At 41.5% G+C, this 17,004-nt stretch overlaps 1 protein-coding gene across 5 annotated transcripts in view; it reads left to right on the top strand.

The window, feature by feature from the left end:
* STXBP5L (syntaxin binding protein 5L) overlaps positions 1-17,004 on the top strand; it is a 68,812-nt gene that overhangs the window by 18,283 nt on the left and 33,525 nt on the right. For all 5 annotated transcript variants that reach the window (XM_083592914.1, XM_083592912.1, XM_083592911.1 and 2 more), the window contains 10 exons: positions 371-505; positions 1,132-1,195; positions 5,622-5,705; positions 7,800-7,923; positions 9,606-9,684; positions 10,299-10,453; positions 12,151-12,223; positions 12,931-13,078; positions 14,231-14,298; positions 15,335-15,375. In XM_083592914.1, the coding sequence (XP_083449040.1) occupies positions 483-505; positions 1,132-1,195; positions 5,622-5,705; positions 7,800-7,923; positions 9,606-9,684; positions 10,299-10,453; positions 12,151-12,223; positions 12,931-13,078; positions 14,231-14,298; positions 15,335-15,375 (859 nt within the window). In that variant the 5' untranslated portion in view covers positions 371-482. The remainder of the gene's footprint in view (positions 1-370; positions 506-1,131; positions 1,196-5,621; positions 5,706-7,799; positions 7,924-9,605; positions 9,685-10,298; positions 10,454-12,150; positions 12,224-12,930; positions 13,079-14,230; positions 14,299-15,334; positions 15,376-17,004) is intronic.

The raw sequence follows: 17,004 nt of genomic DNA, 5'->3' as shown, positions 1-17,004 counted from the left end.
AATGGGTACAATTAAACAATGGCGCAACTCTAACTACTCTTTAAGCTGCCCTTCCCCTTCTCTAGCTTGCCATTTTCCTCCTTTGAAGTCTCCTCTTCCCAAAGGAGCTATTAAATGCATACTATTAAACACATTAGTGTGTAATGTACAGTGTGCAGCCAAATACAGATGTAGAACCTTCTCCAAAATACTGAATAATTATTTACTCCTTACCAGGAGAGCTTGTCTAGAACGATAATCTCAATTTTTCCTATACATACTGGAAAAGCTCCAATTTAACTGCTGCAACCTGGTATGATTTGTGCATGTGAAAACAAACTGTTGTCACTGTATTTGTATCCATAACTTCGTTGTATTTTTCCAAATACAGAATTACTTTCTGTCACTTACCATTCCAAAGCAAATGGCTCTATGTTGGAACAGAGAGAGGGAATACTCACATTGTGAACATTGAGTCGTTCATACTTTCTGGATACGTTATCATGTGGAACAAGGCCATAGAACTGTAAGTTTTTAATTCACCAGTTTTCTATTTGCTGGTGTTTTTCTGTTGTTGTTTTTTATGAATACCAGTCTATTATATGTGCTGCCTTGAGGTATATTTTTAATCTTCCTCACTCGCATCCATAAAAAGTATTTTCAACAAATGTATTTTCATGTGTCTATTTCCACCCCAAGAAAAATCTTCTGTTAATCTAGAATTAACAGAAATCAAGGACTTCCAAAAAAGATCTACGTTGACTTTGCACTGCATAATTATTGTTCGTATAAGAAACAAACATAGACTTAAAGGTAGGGAAATGCAGAACTTTGCTTTGCAGAAGCCAAGCTGATTCTTCCTTGACAAGGCTTATTCTTCTGTATGTTTAATAATTCTCTCTTTTAATAATGTTTTCCACCAATTTGCTCATGACAGCTCCCCACCCTCTTTTAATTCATTGCCTTCTGTCAACGAGGCTGATTTTGAGTATAATCGCCACTTTCCACCCACAGTTAGGATTATACTCAGTTCAGTTATATCACAATATCCACAACATTTGGGGCGACTTCCTTTAATATTGCCCACTTGGCCTACAAGGTAAAAAAAATCCATTTTGCTCAGTTTTTCATAGCGTTGGTTTTGATTTGCAGATCCACAAAGACTCATCCTGGCCCCGTGGTGCACCTAAGCGATAGCCCAAGAGATGAAGGGAAAGTGAGTAAGAGGAACTACAGTATTTTTCTTTTGTCACTCCAACCCTTTTCCTCCAAGGAATAGCCTTACGTAAGAATTATTGAACTGCTACTGCCTGGTTCACAAACTACAGCATAGTGAGACTTCACAAGCGTGTGGACTCCTGGAGAGGAGTTTGCAACCGCTTTGCTTCCTTTTTGATACTACCCCAGACTGAACTAAGTCAGAGGGCTCATCACACTTTGCTGTCACATGCCTAGAAAACACAGCTCCATGCAGTTTTCAATTTGTCCTGCCACTTTCTCCAGGAAAAGCTGCTCTTTACCGCTGAATCGGAGTAAACCTCAATCCATGGAAAACCCATTTGCTGTTTGTGCTGGTTCAGTGGTAAAGAGCGTTTTCCACCCCACGCAAAAACAGCAGAACAAGCAGAAGTGTGGTTGAGCCCAAAGTTTGACTAAGTGTCATGTCCTAACCTGGGCTTGTGCTTAAGCGCTCTCTCCTCACTAACTGTAAGCTCTAGCTAGGAACACTCCAAGTTCGGCTTAGCAGGCTGTGCAAACCAGGCTATTGGATACTAAGCAATGTGCTTCAACTGTCTTCTGTGAGTCAAAAACATAATTTTATTTAACTGGAAGCATTTACTTGTGGATTTTGTCATGTGTATATTAGTGCTTGATAAGACTCGATCTTTTTTTTTTTTTAAAGTCAGTTAAATTTCTTGTGCTTATGAACTGACTGCTTAGTTAGCCAATATAATATTACAGCATGATACAGTTGATTCTAAACTGCATATACAATTTGTAATAGAAATGTACCCTGATAATAATAATCTTACTGGGCTTTTTTTAAAAGTCTCAATAGTTCTTATGACCACTACTTTGCTGATACTGAAAAATGTTTTAGCTAGCTACCATCTGTTTCAGAATGGCATAGAAACCCTGTCAAAGAAAGAGAAAACCACGTGATGGGTAGAAGTTGTATAATTAGACATTTTTTGAATTAGTAATGCCCTTTTAAGTGGTTGGGACAATTTCTGTAAAACAATGTTGGGGGATCTGCATGGCTTTTCTAATTTCTGACTTTCGAAGTACAATTTTTTAAATTATATTAAGTCGCTAGAGGTAATATTTTATGGATATGTAACAACTTTTTAAGGCTAGATAACCAACAAGTCCCCCACCCTCACAGAGCTGCTATTTTTAAGAAACTGCAGTTTCCAGGGTTCTTGGGAAGTCATGTGAACTGGATGTGCTTTAAATGTATGGGGTGCATCTGCCTGAAGATGCACTGGAAAGTGTTGGATAACATTTGTTTGCTGCACTATCATTTGATTTCCCTCAAGCATGTCAGGATGAATCCTCCTGAATGCAGGTCTTTTGGAAACGACCAAGGTCCCAGCACCACAGTCATAAACCTGTGAATAAATCGCAGGCTTGCTGTTTGGCAGATTTATCTGAAGAGTGCTACCAGAAGATGTAAATGGCTTGTCCTAAAGACTGCGATATATATTTATGATAAATAATTTATGATAAATGATTATAAAATAAAAGACAAAAAGGCAAGAATCAAGAGCTGTCCCTCTTTGTATGAATAGGCTCAATGTTGAGTATCACATGTAGGCCATGGTATCTGAAGAAAAGACGATAAATCATTTTGCTCTGCAACTACTTTTTTCGCCTCTCTCCCTGATTGATCTAGTAACAACTTCAGCCCTATGGAATACACATCTGTAGATTTGAGAAAAAGATTGACAGTGCAGAAAAAAGCAGGGTTCATCACAGAGACACAGTTATGCTCTTAAACTGAGTCACCGGGAGATGACTCAGTAAACTGGAATGGGCAGCTGAAAATGTACCTTATTAACACAGTCATCTGCACTGTGATAAACTGACATGCAAAAGTTAACTGTTCTGGATTGGCAAATTTTGGGTTCCATTGAGTTCCCCTGACAAAGCGGTGAAGGCTAAGAGACTAAACCATAACTGGGGAAATAAGAACAGACCTTGACTGCTGCACATTGTTAGCCTGAGGAGCTTCCCTTCAGGCAACACGATAGGTCAAAAATGGGTAGCTTAGTGCGACGCAGCAGCAAATTGAACAGGGAGGAATGAAGTGACCCTTTGTGCAGGGTTCCCTGCTGGGAACTGGCTTGTTTGCTTGCACCAAGCAAGATTGAATTCCCTGTCATGCCCAGGAGTTCAGCCCTCCTTTCTGCAGCCACATGCAATGTCAGGCATAGGACAGGTGATGCTATTTCCTGGACCAAATGGGGAGGCTTGGTTTAGCATTACGTGTGAATTTATCCACTGTGTGCTAATCGAGTATGTCTGGCTTTGAGGTCTTAGGCTGGAGACAGGCAACACTTTAAGAGAGCCGGAAGTGGTATGATAGAAGCATTGCTTCCCGTGCTGTATGTCAGGGATAGCTATTGTGTTGTCCACAAGATGTTCTTGAAGCCCAACTCCCTTCATCCCTGCTCATGGGCCATGCTAGCTGGGGGAGTGTCAGAGTCCAGCAATATTTGAAGGGCACCACATTGGCTACCCCTGGTGTACATAGTATTTTCTTGTGTCCCATTTTTGCCTCATGTAAAAGGTTATGCAAATTTACAAAGTTCTTTAAAAAAACAAACAAACTACAAAATGTGCGAACGAGAAGCCAAACTTGATGTGATGTTAAATACGTCCTTGAATGTAATAAAAAATTAAAAAATAGTCCAGTAGCACCATCTCTAAGGTGCTACTGGACGATTTTTTAAATTTTTTATTTCAACTGTGTCAGACCAACATGGCTACCTACCTGAATTTTGAATGTAATGTTCATGTTTTTAAAATGCAAATAGCATCAGAATGGGGCGGGGAATTTCCTTCCCATGTAAATTGCAGTTTCCAGGGAGAACTTCCTTCAGGAATGAAGCAGGGGAGGAAAAGTTTAGATTCCCACCTACATACCTACAATGGTCCTGATAAAACATCACATCTGGTTTGGCCCAGAGACAATAGTGGGACAGGAAAAAGAGTGTACTTATCGGGAGCTGCAACAACTCTGACATACCATCTTCATCTCGCTGAAAAAACCAAAACCTATTGTCTGTCTCCAGCCTTCATTGTGACACCTTCCAGAGACACAACAGATAATGAATCTTATGCAGCAAGTTCCATTCAGGTCTCACAGAGCATTTGGAAAGCAGAGTAACAGGTAAGGCAGAACCCAAGGAAATTATATTAGCATAGGACGCAGTGCTGTTTCCACTGAAGTCAAAACAAAACCCGTTGATTCCACTTGACCTGTACCTAGAAAGCCTGGGTCCAAGTGGTTTTCTGTCTGAGCGGTCTTTGCTCCACTGCTTTCCCCTAGAAAACCCGCTGTTTAGGAGTAAGAACAAACGTCAATCCGTAAAAAACCAGATGGCCATTTGTTCCAATTCAGTGCTAAAGTTTGGGTTTCCCCAGAGGGAAGGACTGGGGCAAACGCTGGTTGGATAAGCCCCGAGTAAAATTGCAGCTTGAGTCATTATTCCTACTTAGTGTCTTCCGTGAATTAAGTTGAACTGTTGCCTGTAATTAGGAAAAGAATTCTTTGCAGTGGAATAAAAGCAGATTTTCTAATTGAGGTACACATCTTTCAATGTGTACCTCAACTTAAAACACCCATTTTCTTTTCTGTAAAAGAAAATTGTTTTATGCATGAAAAGATGCTAAGGATATATAATTTAAATAAATAGTTAAATAATAACAGCTAAAGAAGCATTCAGAATAAATGTTTCCTATATTGCCTGTGCTCTGGCGACCTCTAAGTTAGTTTCCTGCAATGTGTTATACCCAGCGCAGCGTTTGAAAAGGGTCTGGAAACTGCAGCTGATGCAAGATTCAGTGGCCCGATTGCTGACTGGAGCAAGACAGTTTGAATAAATCTACACCAAGCTTAGTGTGACTGCGCTGGCTACCGATTAGTTTCCGGTCTCAATTCAAAGTGCTGGCTTTGACCTATAAAGCCTTTTGCTGCTCAGTACCTTAAGGACCACCTCTTTCCACATGAACCAGTCTGGACTCTCCTCTGTGTGCCATTTCCACAGGAGTTGAGGAAGGTGGCAACATGAGAACGGGCCTTCTCAGTGGTGGCTCTCTGCTTGTTGAATGCTCTCCCTAGGGAGACCTGCCTGCCACCATCACTGTCTGTTTTTAGGCGCCTGGCAAAAGCCTTTCTGTTTACCCAGGTTTTTAGCCCTTAATTTGGAGGGTTTGTGCTCGTCTTTTTTGTGGGGTGAAGTGGAACTGCATTTTAGGTCCTTTATTCTTTTTTATACTTGGATTTAATGGTTGTTGTTTTTTACACTGTAAGACACTTTTTTTGGGGGGGGGGAAATGTGACAACGAAGTGTAGTAAATCATAAGATAATTATAATTTGAGAACATAATTGTTTTGTTTTCTCCCTCCCCCCCAGTTGTTGATAGGCTATGAAAATGGGACTGTGGTATTCTGGGACTTGAGATCCAAAAGAGCAGATTTAAGACTATACTACGATGAGGTAAGCTATTTATATTTCCTTTAAAAGCACAACCCAAATGTTTGGGTGTTGAAAAAAATGCTATTAGTTAAAAGGGGTCCATTTTCAAAAATGTGTACAGTTACTGTAGTTGTGCCAGAGGGTCTAAGTAGACCACTGTAAGCAGGTCAAAACATGTAAAGTAATGGAAAGTATGGATAATTTAGATGGATAAATATTTGGGTAAGTATTGATATGCAGTTGTAAATATTATCATTAGGACCCATGGGAGGGATCGGGGGAAGTCAGGAGATTCAATCTCAATATTTAGATTTGGAATTGTTTTTTGTTACATGTTTATATTTTTAAAAAATCAATAACATTTTATTTTTAAAAAATAAGTAGAGTTGGTTAAGATTAGGTTGCTAATCTGACTATGTATGGCAGTTCTGTGTTGATTACTTCCTCTGTGAATTACTGCATGAATTGTTGTGAATTTACACATAAAAAAGCTTATACAGGCTTCTCAAAGGAAGGCAAGCATAACTTTCACTTTATTTGTATTGCCTTACTGATACTATTTAGGGACACGGGTGGCACTGTGGTCTAAACCACTGAGTCTCTTGGGCTTGCCGATCAGAAGGTCGGCGGCTCGAATCCCCGCGACGGGGTGAGCTCCTGTTGCTCGGTCCCAGCTCCTGCCAACCTAGCAGTTCAAAAGCACGCCTGTGAAAGTAAATAAATAGGTACTTCTGCAGCGGGAAGTTAAACAGCGTTTCTGTGCGCTGCTCTGGTTTTGGTGTTCCATTGCGCCAGAAACGGCTTAGTCATGCTGGCCCCATGACCCGGAAAAACTGTCTGCGGACAAACGCTGGCTCCCTTGACCTGTAAAGTGAGATGAGCGCTGCAACCCCAGAGTCATCTGCGACTAGGCTTAACTGCCAGGGGTTCTTTACCTTTACTACCTGCTCATGTCTGGTCAGAATTAAAATTCTGGTAAGAACTTTCACATCCCTAAGCTGTCTAGAGTCTTAAGGAACACTTTTGCCCATGTGACCCTGCCTGGCCTTTCAAGATCAGTGGTGAAGGCCATACCATCTGCCCTTCATTAGCAAAGGTTTGATGGGTGAGTACCAGGAGCAGGACCATGTTGAATTTCCTACCCAAGAGGTAAAGCAGGCTCCCTCCGCCCTCTTTTTAGTCGAGTGTGTCTTCCCCTTGTGCATTGTTCTGCAATCTGGACACCACCACCCTGAGCTAATTTTGAGGGGGGGAGGAGAGAGGGGGAAATCCCATTGCGCAAGCCAGGTTCCTTTCAGAGGGCTTCAACTGATGAAATTCAGTGCATTGGGCTTCCACTGAGAAGAGTTTCTGACTAAGCTTGAGGAAATGCTTTTTGGCAGGAAGAGCTATTTGACTGTGGACACGCCTCCTTGGAGGCCTTTAAGCAGAGCTTGGATGGCCATCTCTCATGGATGCCTTGGCTGAGATTCCTGCATTGCAGAGGGTTGGACTAGATGACTCAGGGTCCCTTCCAACTCTACAAATCTATGATTCTATGGGGTGCTTTAGGTGAATCCTGCCTACTATGTTTATTTTCATGTAGGACACTTTAGAAAATTAGTTTGGAAAGTGGACTACAGTCGTACCTTGGAAGTCGAACGGAATCTGTTCCGGAAGTCCGTTCGACTTCCAAAACATTTGGAAACCAAAGCACGGCTTCTGAGTGGCTGCAGGAGCATCCTGCAGCAATTGGAAGTTGCGGAAGAAGTGCCGGATGTTCAGCTTCCGAAAATCATTCGAAAATCTGAACACTCACTTCCGGGTTTCGATCATTCAGGAGCCGATTTGTTCAGGAGCCAAGGCGTTTGAGATCCAAGGTACGACTGTATATATAAAATAGTAATATGGAGCTGATCTGTATTAGCAGAATGCTTGTGAAAAATGTTTCTTATGAGTAGCTTATTTTGTATCATTTTGGTTTTATGTGTACATGTTCCCTAGAGCTAAATTATGGCATTTGGATGGTAAAATAGAGAGGATATTTTAAGCTTCTGTAATTCTAAGGTATAATGGTTTTATTGTCAGATATAGACTATTTTGCCTGTCATTGCTAATATTTTTATTGTTTTTTAGGCTATTCATTCTATTGGATGGCATAATGAAGGGAAGCAGTTTATGTGTAGTCATTCTGATGGCAGCTTGACGTTGTGGAATCTAAAAAGTCAAAGCAGACCTTTCCAGATAATTGTTCCTCACGGTAAGTTATGGGGGACAGACCCTAAACTCTATTTGGTCACACAGAACTGTGACCATAATCTTGAACTTCTAGATAGTAGGTAAATAGTGTGCAGATTGTTGTTTCTTGGGGCAAAAGAAGCAATTTACTGCTGTACAGAATTGATTACCCTGATAACTCAATGAAATGCAATGGAAGGATTGCTAAATTTGAGGTGGGATTTTCGTTGCACCATTTCCCTGATTTTATGTTGTAGCTGCTTCACCTAATCTCAATTGCCATTGTAAAGAATGTCAGGGGAATGAATACCCGCACCATCTCTGAAAAAAGAGAAAATCTCCAGAAATGGGTCCCGTATGAGGTGCAGACTGCACCAGCTGCTCTTGGGATATATCCCAGCAGAGAACTATGCACCCTTCTATTAGTCTAAATATCTGGGATAAATAGGTCAAGCTTTGCCTTCAAGTAGGGAGAATTGCAGCAGTTTCTGAGTTCAGGCCACAGAAATTGGTTTATCAGCACCTATCTGTTCTTCTTAGCTCAGGACACCCCATCCATCTCTGGATGAACTACCTGGCCTGGTTTCCTTTTGACCAGGTGTGGGGAACCTTTGGCCCTCCAGATGTTGTTGAAGTACAACTCCTATCAGCCCAGCAAGCATGGCCAATGGCTAGGGATGGGAGTTGTACTTCAGTAACATATGGAGGGCCTAAGATTCCCCATTTCTACAAGTTGTGACCGGAAAGTTCGGTGAATGGTCACAGAAATCAGACAGCAAGAAATATTCAAACATGCAATCTGCATTGGAAACCCACAAAATGCTCACAATTGTGTACAGAGATGAAGCTGTAACTCGAAAGACAGTGTATGAGTGGTTTAAGTGTTTCCGTGAAGGGCGGCAAACCATCGAAGATGACCCTCAGTCTGGCAGACCGTTGACGAGCAGAACGGCAGCAAACTCATGAACGGAAATGAGTTCATGAGTTATTGATGTGGGATTGGCGTTTGTCCATCCGAATGATGGCGGACGAATTGCATATTCTGTTTGAAATCGTTACTGAGGTTACTGAGTTTTCCCATCCTCCATATTCTCCCGATCTGGCCCCACTGGAATTCTTTCTTTTTCCAAAACTGAAATCTGTACTGAAAGGGCACAGATTTTCCAACATTTCACACGTCCAAGCTGTTTCCTGCTTGGCAGGGGGTTGGACTCGATGGCCCTTGTGGTCTCTTCCAACTGTATGATTCTATGATTCTATGTGACAAGGGAACAATGCAGTACAGAAAGAGGACTTCTCCAGAAGTTTCCAACAGTTCTATGAACTTTGTCAACGATGTACTATATCAGAGGGGACCTACTTTGAAGGTCTGTAAGGCATGTATGTTCAAATATTTCTTGCTTTCCAATTTCTGTGACTGTTCACTGACCTTTCCGGTCACACCTTATATTTTAGACTGTAAATGTTGCCTCCCACCTGACACCCATTCCAGGCAAAATCTGGCTCATTGAATGGTAGGAATCTACAGATAATCACTACGTGGAATGTTTTTTTTTTTTTTAATGCACAGTAGGTTATTGTTTCCACCCTGGTTCTTAAAGAATAACCCTGAATTTAATAGCCAGTACAAGCAGTTGTGATTTTTGCAAACGCCCTGGCCTTAAGGTAAAATAAATTTGCTATTTCTGTGTGAACTTTTAACAGGTAAGATTCAACGAGATGGGAAAAAAGTTGAATCTTGTAAACCAATTCTTAAAGTAGAATACAAGACCTGTAAAAATAGGTAAGTAGGGTTTTCCCCCCACATTGCCCTTTACTGTGCTGGAAGCTTAATCGCATTAGTAGCTGTGCTGAACCTCCCATACATGCTGTTTCTGGAACACAGAGACTGGCAGAATGCTGTAGGTTCCATGTCCACTCTCAGAAAAACACACAGTCCCAGCTAGACTCTGCCCCATTTTAAAGCATAGGTCTAGAGAACCTCTTTAAAGCCTATGAATATGCTGTGGACTTCCCCTTCGTACCTTCTGGAATAGTTGTCCTAAAAGTTTCTGTGTTGCAGGCCTTAAGGGGGAGGGCCTATAGCCTCACTTCCCAGCATATTTCCACATGAAAGTGCTAGAAAATAATTTGCTTGAAGCAGAGCTGCTAAAAACAGCAGGCAGTCCTGGGATAAATGGACCGGTGGCCTGATTTGTATCAGGCAGCTTCATAATTAAATCTTTTCGCTACTCAGTTCCAGAACCCTATAAAGATCAATGTGAGTCCTTAGAATTTAATCACAATTTACATACAGACTGCATTCCTTTTTTGCAACTTGCAAAAATATTTGGGCTGAAAGTCAGTGCAAAAATCTGAAACAATCATTTATTTATTTTTCATTTCTTCTCAATATAGTGAGCCTTTTATCATTTTTTCTGGTGGACTTTCTTACGACAAACCTTGGAGAAGACCTAGTCTGACAATCATGCACGGAAAAGCAATTACAGTACTTGAAATGGATCATCCCATTGTCGACTTTTTAACTCTTTGTGAAACTCCGTACCCAAATGGTGAGCGTGTTTGTGTTACAATCTTAGCCAGAGGTCTGAAAACAAGTAGTGACCTTGTACTCACAGGAAAGCTGAGAGACCAAAGATAGCAGGGTTGGAAAAAATCCTCCAATAATTCCAGTCTCAAAGCTTCTGCCACCCACAGTTGGTCTAGGATTTTGCAGAGCCGCCTCATTGTAGGCAGATTTTTGTGCCTTGCCTATGGGAATGTGTGGAGCAGAGAGTTTGTTCATACTCATATTGTCCAAAGTTACTGAAGTGTCCCTCAATTTGAGTGGGTGTATCAGATCTGATCTGTATGTGCCGAAACAGCAGAATTATCATAAAAAGTACTTCTGGCCACACATGGCAGCGGGAACAATGTAATAGGTTTCCAATGTGGATTGCATGGTGACTACCTAGGCATCTTCAATGCCCCACACGAATAAAAGGTGCTCCAATGAAAACTGGTTGGTTGGCATCTGTCTGTCTCAGGAGACAATGGAAGAGTGGACCTTTGGAGATGAAGTTGGAGAGTTACAGCTCCTGGTGTGGCTCTAGAGACCGATATGGGAGAGACATGGTTTGTTGCAGCTGGGGCAGATAAAGCCATCCAATTGTGCCTATTCAGGTGTACCATGGTGTTTCTTCTTTCTGTACACTCGTACCTTGGTGAACAGCTTAGTTCCCAAACGCTGCAAACCCAGAAGTGCATGTTACGGTTTGCGAACTCTTTTTGGAAGCCAAACGTCCGACTGGGCTTCTACGGCTTCCAGTTTGGCTGCAGGAACTTCCTGCATCCAATCAGAAGCCGCACTTTGGTTTTCGAACGTTTTGGAAGTCGAACGGACTTCCAAGGTACGACTGTACTTCTTTCTGTACTCCTCCCCATGGTCATTCCTCCTCTGGTCGCTGCTGCAGATACACAACTTGACTGTCTCCAAGCGCTGCATTCGTCTGCAAGGGATTCCTACACTGCGGGGTTAATGTTGCCAGTCTTCACATCATGTTTGCAGACATCTTTGAAATGCAGAGTTGGTCTGCCAATGGGCCTGGTGCCTGAAGCCAGCTCCCTGTAGAACACGTCTTTGGGGGTCCTGACATCTTCCATTTTGTGGACGTGGCCAAGCCAACATAGATATTGCTGAGACAGGAGTATGAACGTGCTGGGAATTTGGGCTTGGGAGAGCACATTGTTGTCTGAGACTCTGTCCTGCCATGTTATGCCCCAAACCTTCCTGATACAGCACAAGTCAAAGGCATTGAGGCGCCGCTCCTTGTCTTTATACTAAAGACAAATTTATAAGTTCATAACAATAAAGTTTACGACCAAAATAACATCATCTCCCCATCAGTGTTCCAAACAGGCTTTTTCCTTTTTAAAAATCATTTTATTAATTTTTCCGAACCATAATTAACAACTCATGGTACAGCTCATAAGGCAGCTACATAACTTACAGTCCAATAGTTCCCTTCCCGTTTCCCACATCCATACCCTTTCTCTCCCTTTCCCCATTATAAATCTTCCCCTTTCCTTCACAGGGAAGTCTTATCTGCATCAGTAGGGATGTAGTTTAACAGCCTTTCTTTCAGTTTGGAAAACCCTCTTCAGCGATTCAGAACCTTGCCTACAGTCCTTCATTTTGTGAATATATATGATCTGGTTATTATTTAATGTTCTAGTTCACTAATATATGTGCTTAATTCTTGATTCTTAGAAGTGCAAGAACCCTACGCTGTAGTTGTACTATTGGAAAAAGATCTCATTGTCGTCGATCTGACTCAAAGCAAGTAAGTATATAGTCTGCAGGATGCTACAACTCATTTGAATGAAGGTCAGCTTTATTTATTTATTTTATCCAAGCTTGGAAATATAGAATAACAAAGACAAGCCATCATGTGTTAAAAAATAAACAGGCTCAGTTTCCATCTGTAATTGTGTAAAATCCATCTTTACATAATTACATAAGTACATAATTTAGAGTCTCTTGCTGTGTAATCACTTTTTATGTGCCTTTCCGAAGCTTGTTGAGTTTTTTGTTTTCCATTTTCCCAATTAAAGGGAGGTGGGAAGAAAATATTCTGGGATTAAAGTTCCAAGTGATAAATGTACTGCTTTTATTACATAAAAGTTTGTGACTCTGTTGTTTTTTCTATGGTTTTTTCCATAACTTTCTTGCTTATCCCACGCTCTTTAGTCTTGCCACCTCAGGTCTTTGCAAAGAGTTGAAAGAGAATGAAGACTGGTCCCTCATTTTGTTGGGTTAACTTGGTTCCCATCACTCTGATTAAAGAGAGGCAAAACTGCCTTATAGTGGAATTTATGTTCAATTTATGTTCAATTTATCTTTTTAAAAGTTCTGATAAGCTGTCGATTTTTTTTTAATTCCTCCCATAGATTGCTAGTATGTTTTATTTTAGTAAACTTTATGTGTTACATAATTTTCTGCTTTAAAAGGTGTGCTAATACAATCCCATAAAATATCTTTCTCAAATAGCTTTCCAATATTTGAAAATCCTTATCCCATGGACATTCATGAATCACCAGTTACCTGCACAGACTATTTTGCTGACTGTCCTCCAGATTTGATTCCTGTGCTATATTCCATAGGCGCTAAGCATAAGAAGCAAGGATACAGCAATAAGGTAAAAAGAGGAAAAGTTGGGTGCGTTTTATTGAAGCAGAACTGTATATTTATTGGCACAGTCTTCTGTATAAAGCCTCCAAACTGTACTGTCTGCTTTACAGTACAAGCTTTTAAAAATAAAACTTATTAGTTGATGATGTAATGCAGTTAGGAATGTGGCCAAGCAGGCTTCTTTTGAAAGCATATTCCAAATGGTTTATGCTGCTTCTTGGTTTGATTTACTGGGTTGAAAGATAGAACATAGAGCATAGCTTCTCCCTCAAATTTCAGGGGGATAGGAGGAACATATATGAGAGAGAGAGAGAGAGAGAGAGAGAGAAAGAAAGAGCCCTCCTGGACGTACATAGGAACCACCCAATTTAGGGCTTAAAAGTAAACACTGGAATCTGGCCCTAAAGCACAAAGACAGCAACTATAGTTGAATGATGACCAAAGTTTATTTTTCTCCCTCAAACAATTCTGTTAGCTTTACCCCTCACACTTCCCAACAACCCTTAAGAAGCTACAGTACCCAGAATCCTTTGGGGCGGAGAGAATGAGTGTGCTTTAAAGCAGGGGTCAGCAAACTTTTTCAGCAGGCAGCCGGTCTACTGTCCCTCAGACCTTGTGGGGGGCTGGACTATATTTTTTTTGGGGGGGATGAACGAATTCCTATCCCCACAAATAACCCAGAGATGCATTTTAAATAAAAGCACACATTCTACTCATGTAAAAACACCAGCAGGCCCCACAAATAACCCAGAGATGCATTTTAAATAAAAGGACACTTTCTACTCATGTAAAAACACGCTGATGCCCAGACTGTCTGCGGTCCGGATTTAGAAGGTGATTGGGCTGGATCTGGCCCCCGGGCCTTAGTTTGTCTACCCATGCTTTAGAGGTATAGTGCAGAGCCTTCCAAACTTTTCATCTTGGTGAAACACTTTTGAGACATGCATCATTTCACTACACAGTAATTCAGTTTTACTAGCTAACCAGAGGTTAAACTAACCCCTTTCCAGATCCGGTAGGAGCACACGCAACATTCACATGACACACCTACATACTGCACCTGACACACTGACATATATACAGCTGTAAGTTGTCACTTTCCTGGAAATAAAATGCAGCATTTCAGTATTCTAAATGTAACTCCTCTGATGGTGTTTAGGAGTGGCCTATCAGTGGCGGAGCATGGAACCTCGGAGCACAGACGTATCCTGAAATTATCATAACGGGGTAAGGAAGCTGCTATTATAGGATGCTGCTTACTGAAGGAGTGGTGGACCCATTTACGGACCCAACCACTTTCTAATTTTCCCTTGATCTTGCTAGCTGTCCTCGGGGGTTGTCTCTGGTGATTCACAAATTGACTTCTAGGCTTCTTGTCCCAGTTTTCAGAGCTCAGTCTTTCCATGCTTTAATGAAGAGCTGAAAGATGTGAGGCAGCTAGGCTCTTCACAGCTGCCTAACAAGGACTGGCTGTCACGATGACTTACCAGCTGTGTTCAGTCTGTCTCCCTCACTGCAGGGAAACCGAGGGCCCCTCCAGTACAGTACTGCAGGTGTGCTCCACAGCATGTGCTTAACATGGGCACCCCCAAACTCGGCCCTCCAGCTGTTTTGGGACTACAACTCCTATCATCCCTGACCACTGGTCTTGTTAGCTAGGGATGATGGGAGTTGTAGTCCCAAAACAGCTGGAGGGCTGAGTTTGGGGGTGCCTGGCTTAACACAATAATAGTGAATTCATGGTGGATTTAATTGTGCTTTATTAGTTGTTCTACAGTGTTTCTTCATTATTGCTATGTGGATGGACTTCTGCATGAAGTTGCAGGATATGCGCTGATTGGAAAAGAAGCAGTCTGACTGCCCAAAACATTTGCTGCTGCAAGCAGTATTGAAAGTGGGATGCATTTGACTGCCCCAATAGCACCATGAGCACAAATCATCATGAATGTGCAATATATGGGACATCTGCAGGGGCCTTGGTATATATGTGACGTTTAGGCTGTGTACAAACTGGAGCTTTAAAGCACATGTGAAGCAGATGGGCGGTGTATAAATAACAGAATTCTTCTTCTTTCCCTCAAAGAATCCTAGCCACTGTAGTCTGTTGTAACTCTATGAACTATGAAACTAGAATGCCCAGAATTCTTTGAGGGAAGAAATGTGTTTTGAATGTGCTTTAAAGCTTCAGTTTGTACGCAGCCTTACTAAAAGGTTAACGGTTCTGTACTTTGTTTTAATTGACTTTTAATCTATTCTTTTTAAGTCATGCAGATGGAACAGTGAAATTTTGGGATGCTTCTGCCAGTAAGTGCCAAAACACAATTTTTAAACCATTAATAACTGCATGCTACAAATTTAAGGGAAATAATTGTTTAATTTGTTCATTATTGAAAGGATAGGATTAATGTAACGAATGGAATGAAATTGATTCCTGACATTTCAGTGAGAATGTTGGTGGAAGGAGACCCACATCACTGTGTGGTTTCTTTGTCCAAAGCCATTTGTTCCCCTTTGCCTCCCGTTTCTGTGACATCATGCTCCAGGGTGACAAAATAAGAAATCCTGAAATATATATATGTTGATTTCTTTTTAATTCTAAACCAGAGATGGCCAACCTTTCAACATCTCACTCTTCTACACAATTTTTCAAGGTAGAGGAATTCTGTTTTTAGGGACAGGGTGATCAAGTGAAACATTCAAACGACACCTAGTTTTTACACATGTTTACCTGGGAGTAAACCTCACTGAACCCAGCGTGAATTACTTCTGAGCAATGCATGGGGTTGGACTGTTACCCATTGCAAGGGAAATTATGGATTTAGAGAGAGATGATGAATCAGGGCTTTTATGCTCTGGAAAGGCATTAGTTTATGAAAATTATAATGGCTGGAATTCAGCTGAACGGCTCCACTAGCGCAAGCGCTTTTGGCTGTACAGTGGAACTTCCCCTCCCTGTCCTCTTCCCACATGTCTTCTTAATCTGCTGCAGAGTGTTGGGGGGAAATCCAAAACAGATTTAGGAAGCATGCAGAGAGAGGAGAGGGAGGGGAATTTCTGTAGCTCAGCCAGCAGAACTGCTTAGTTTGAGACTGCCCTATGCTACTATGCTTTTGTTCCCTCACAAGTTCTCTGAATTATATATAGGCTAAAAAAAGTGCCTGGGTACAGCTAGGTTGCATACATGCTGAAATATACTCAGAGTCGCAAAGTGATTTCATGCTCTTTATTCAGCTCATAGTGGTGAGGAGGAATGAATGAATGTCCCCTCAAAGTATCTGCTTTATATACATTATTTACACAATGGGCTGCACATGATTGGCTAATTCCGGAATTCTACTGTAAGCCAATCAGGTTGTGGATTCACTTCTATCTGGAGCATGATTGGGTGGTTTCCGCCAACCAATCATACTGCTGCATTGTTCTAGGACCAATCAGACTGCTGCATTCTGAATCCTATTGTTCTAGGACCAATCAGACTGCTGCCTTTTGGATCCTATTGTTCTAGGACCAATCAGACTGCTGCAGTTTGGATCCTATTCAACTCAGTACATAACACATGCTATCTACGTTTGTAGCACAAAAATGTAGTTTTCATGTTTGCTCTCAACATGCTGCTTTCAATCTTGCTTGATTCTAGATCTAGCCATGCACAAGGGTGGGTGGGTGGTTACTTGATATGTGTTTGAAATCCCCCCATTAGGTTATCCACACCTTTTCCTCCCTGCACATGCCCCGGGAGAAGGAAGACAAAAGTGGTGGTTGCAGTCTTGGTATATGCCCACCCAGAACGCTATTGGGCAGGTGTTGAGACATCCCCTATTGCCAGACCACCTACATGGGTTTTCCAATGGACACATTGCTGGGTAATACAGAATTGACCTGCAATGAGCTTTTATTTTTGAAACGAAACCAGTTTCTCAGTAACTGCTTTTT

Source organism: Podarcis filfolensis, assembly GCF_964270895.1.
Source record: "Podarcis filfolensis genome assembly, chromosome: 17".
Taxonomy (NCBI): Eukaryota; Metazoa; Chordata; class Lepidosauria; order Squamata; family Lacertidae; genus Podarcis; species Podarcis filfolensis.
This window is presented reverse-complemented; position numbering and strand designations above follow the sequence as displayed.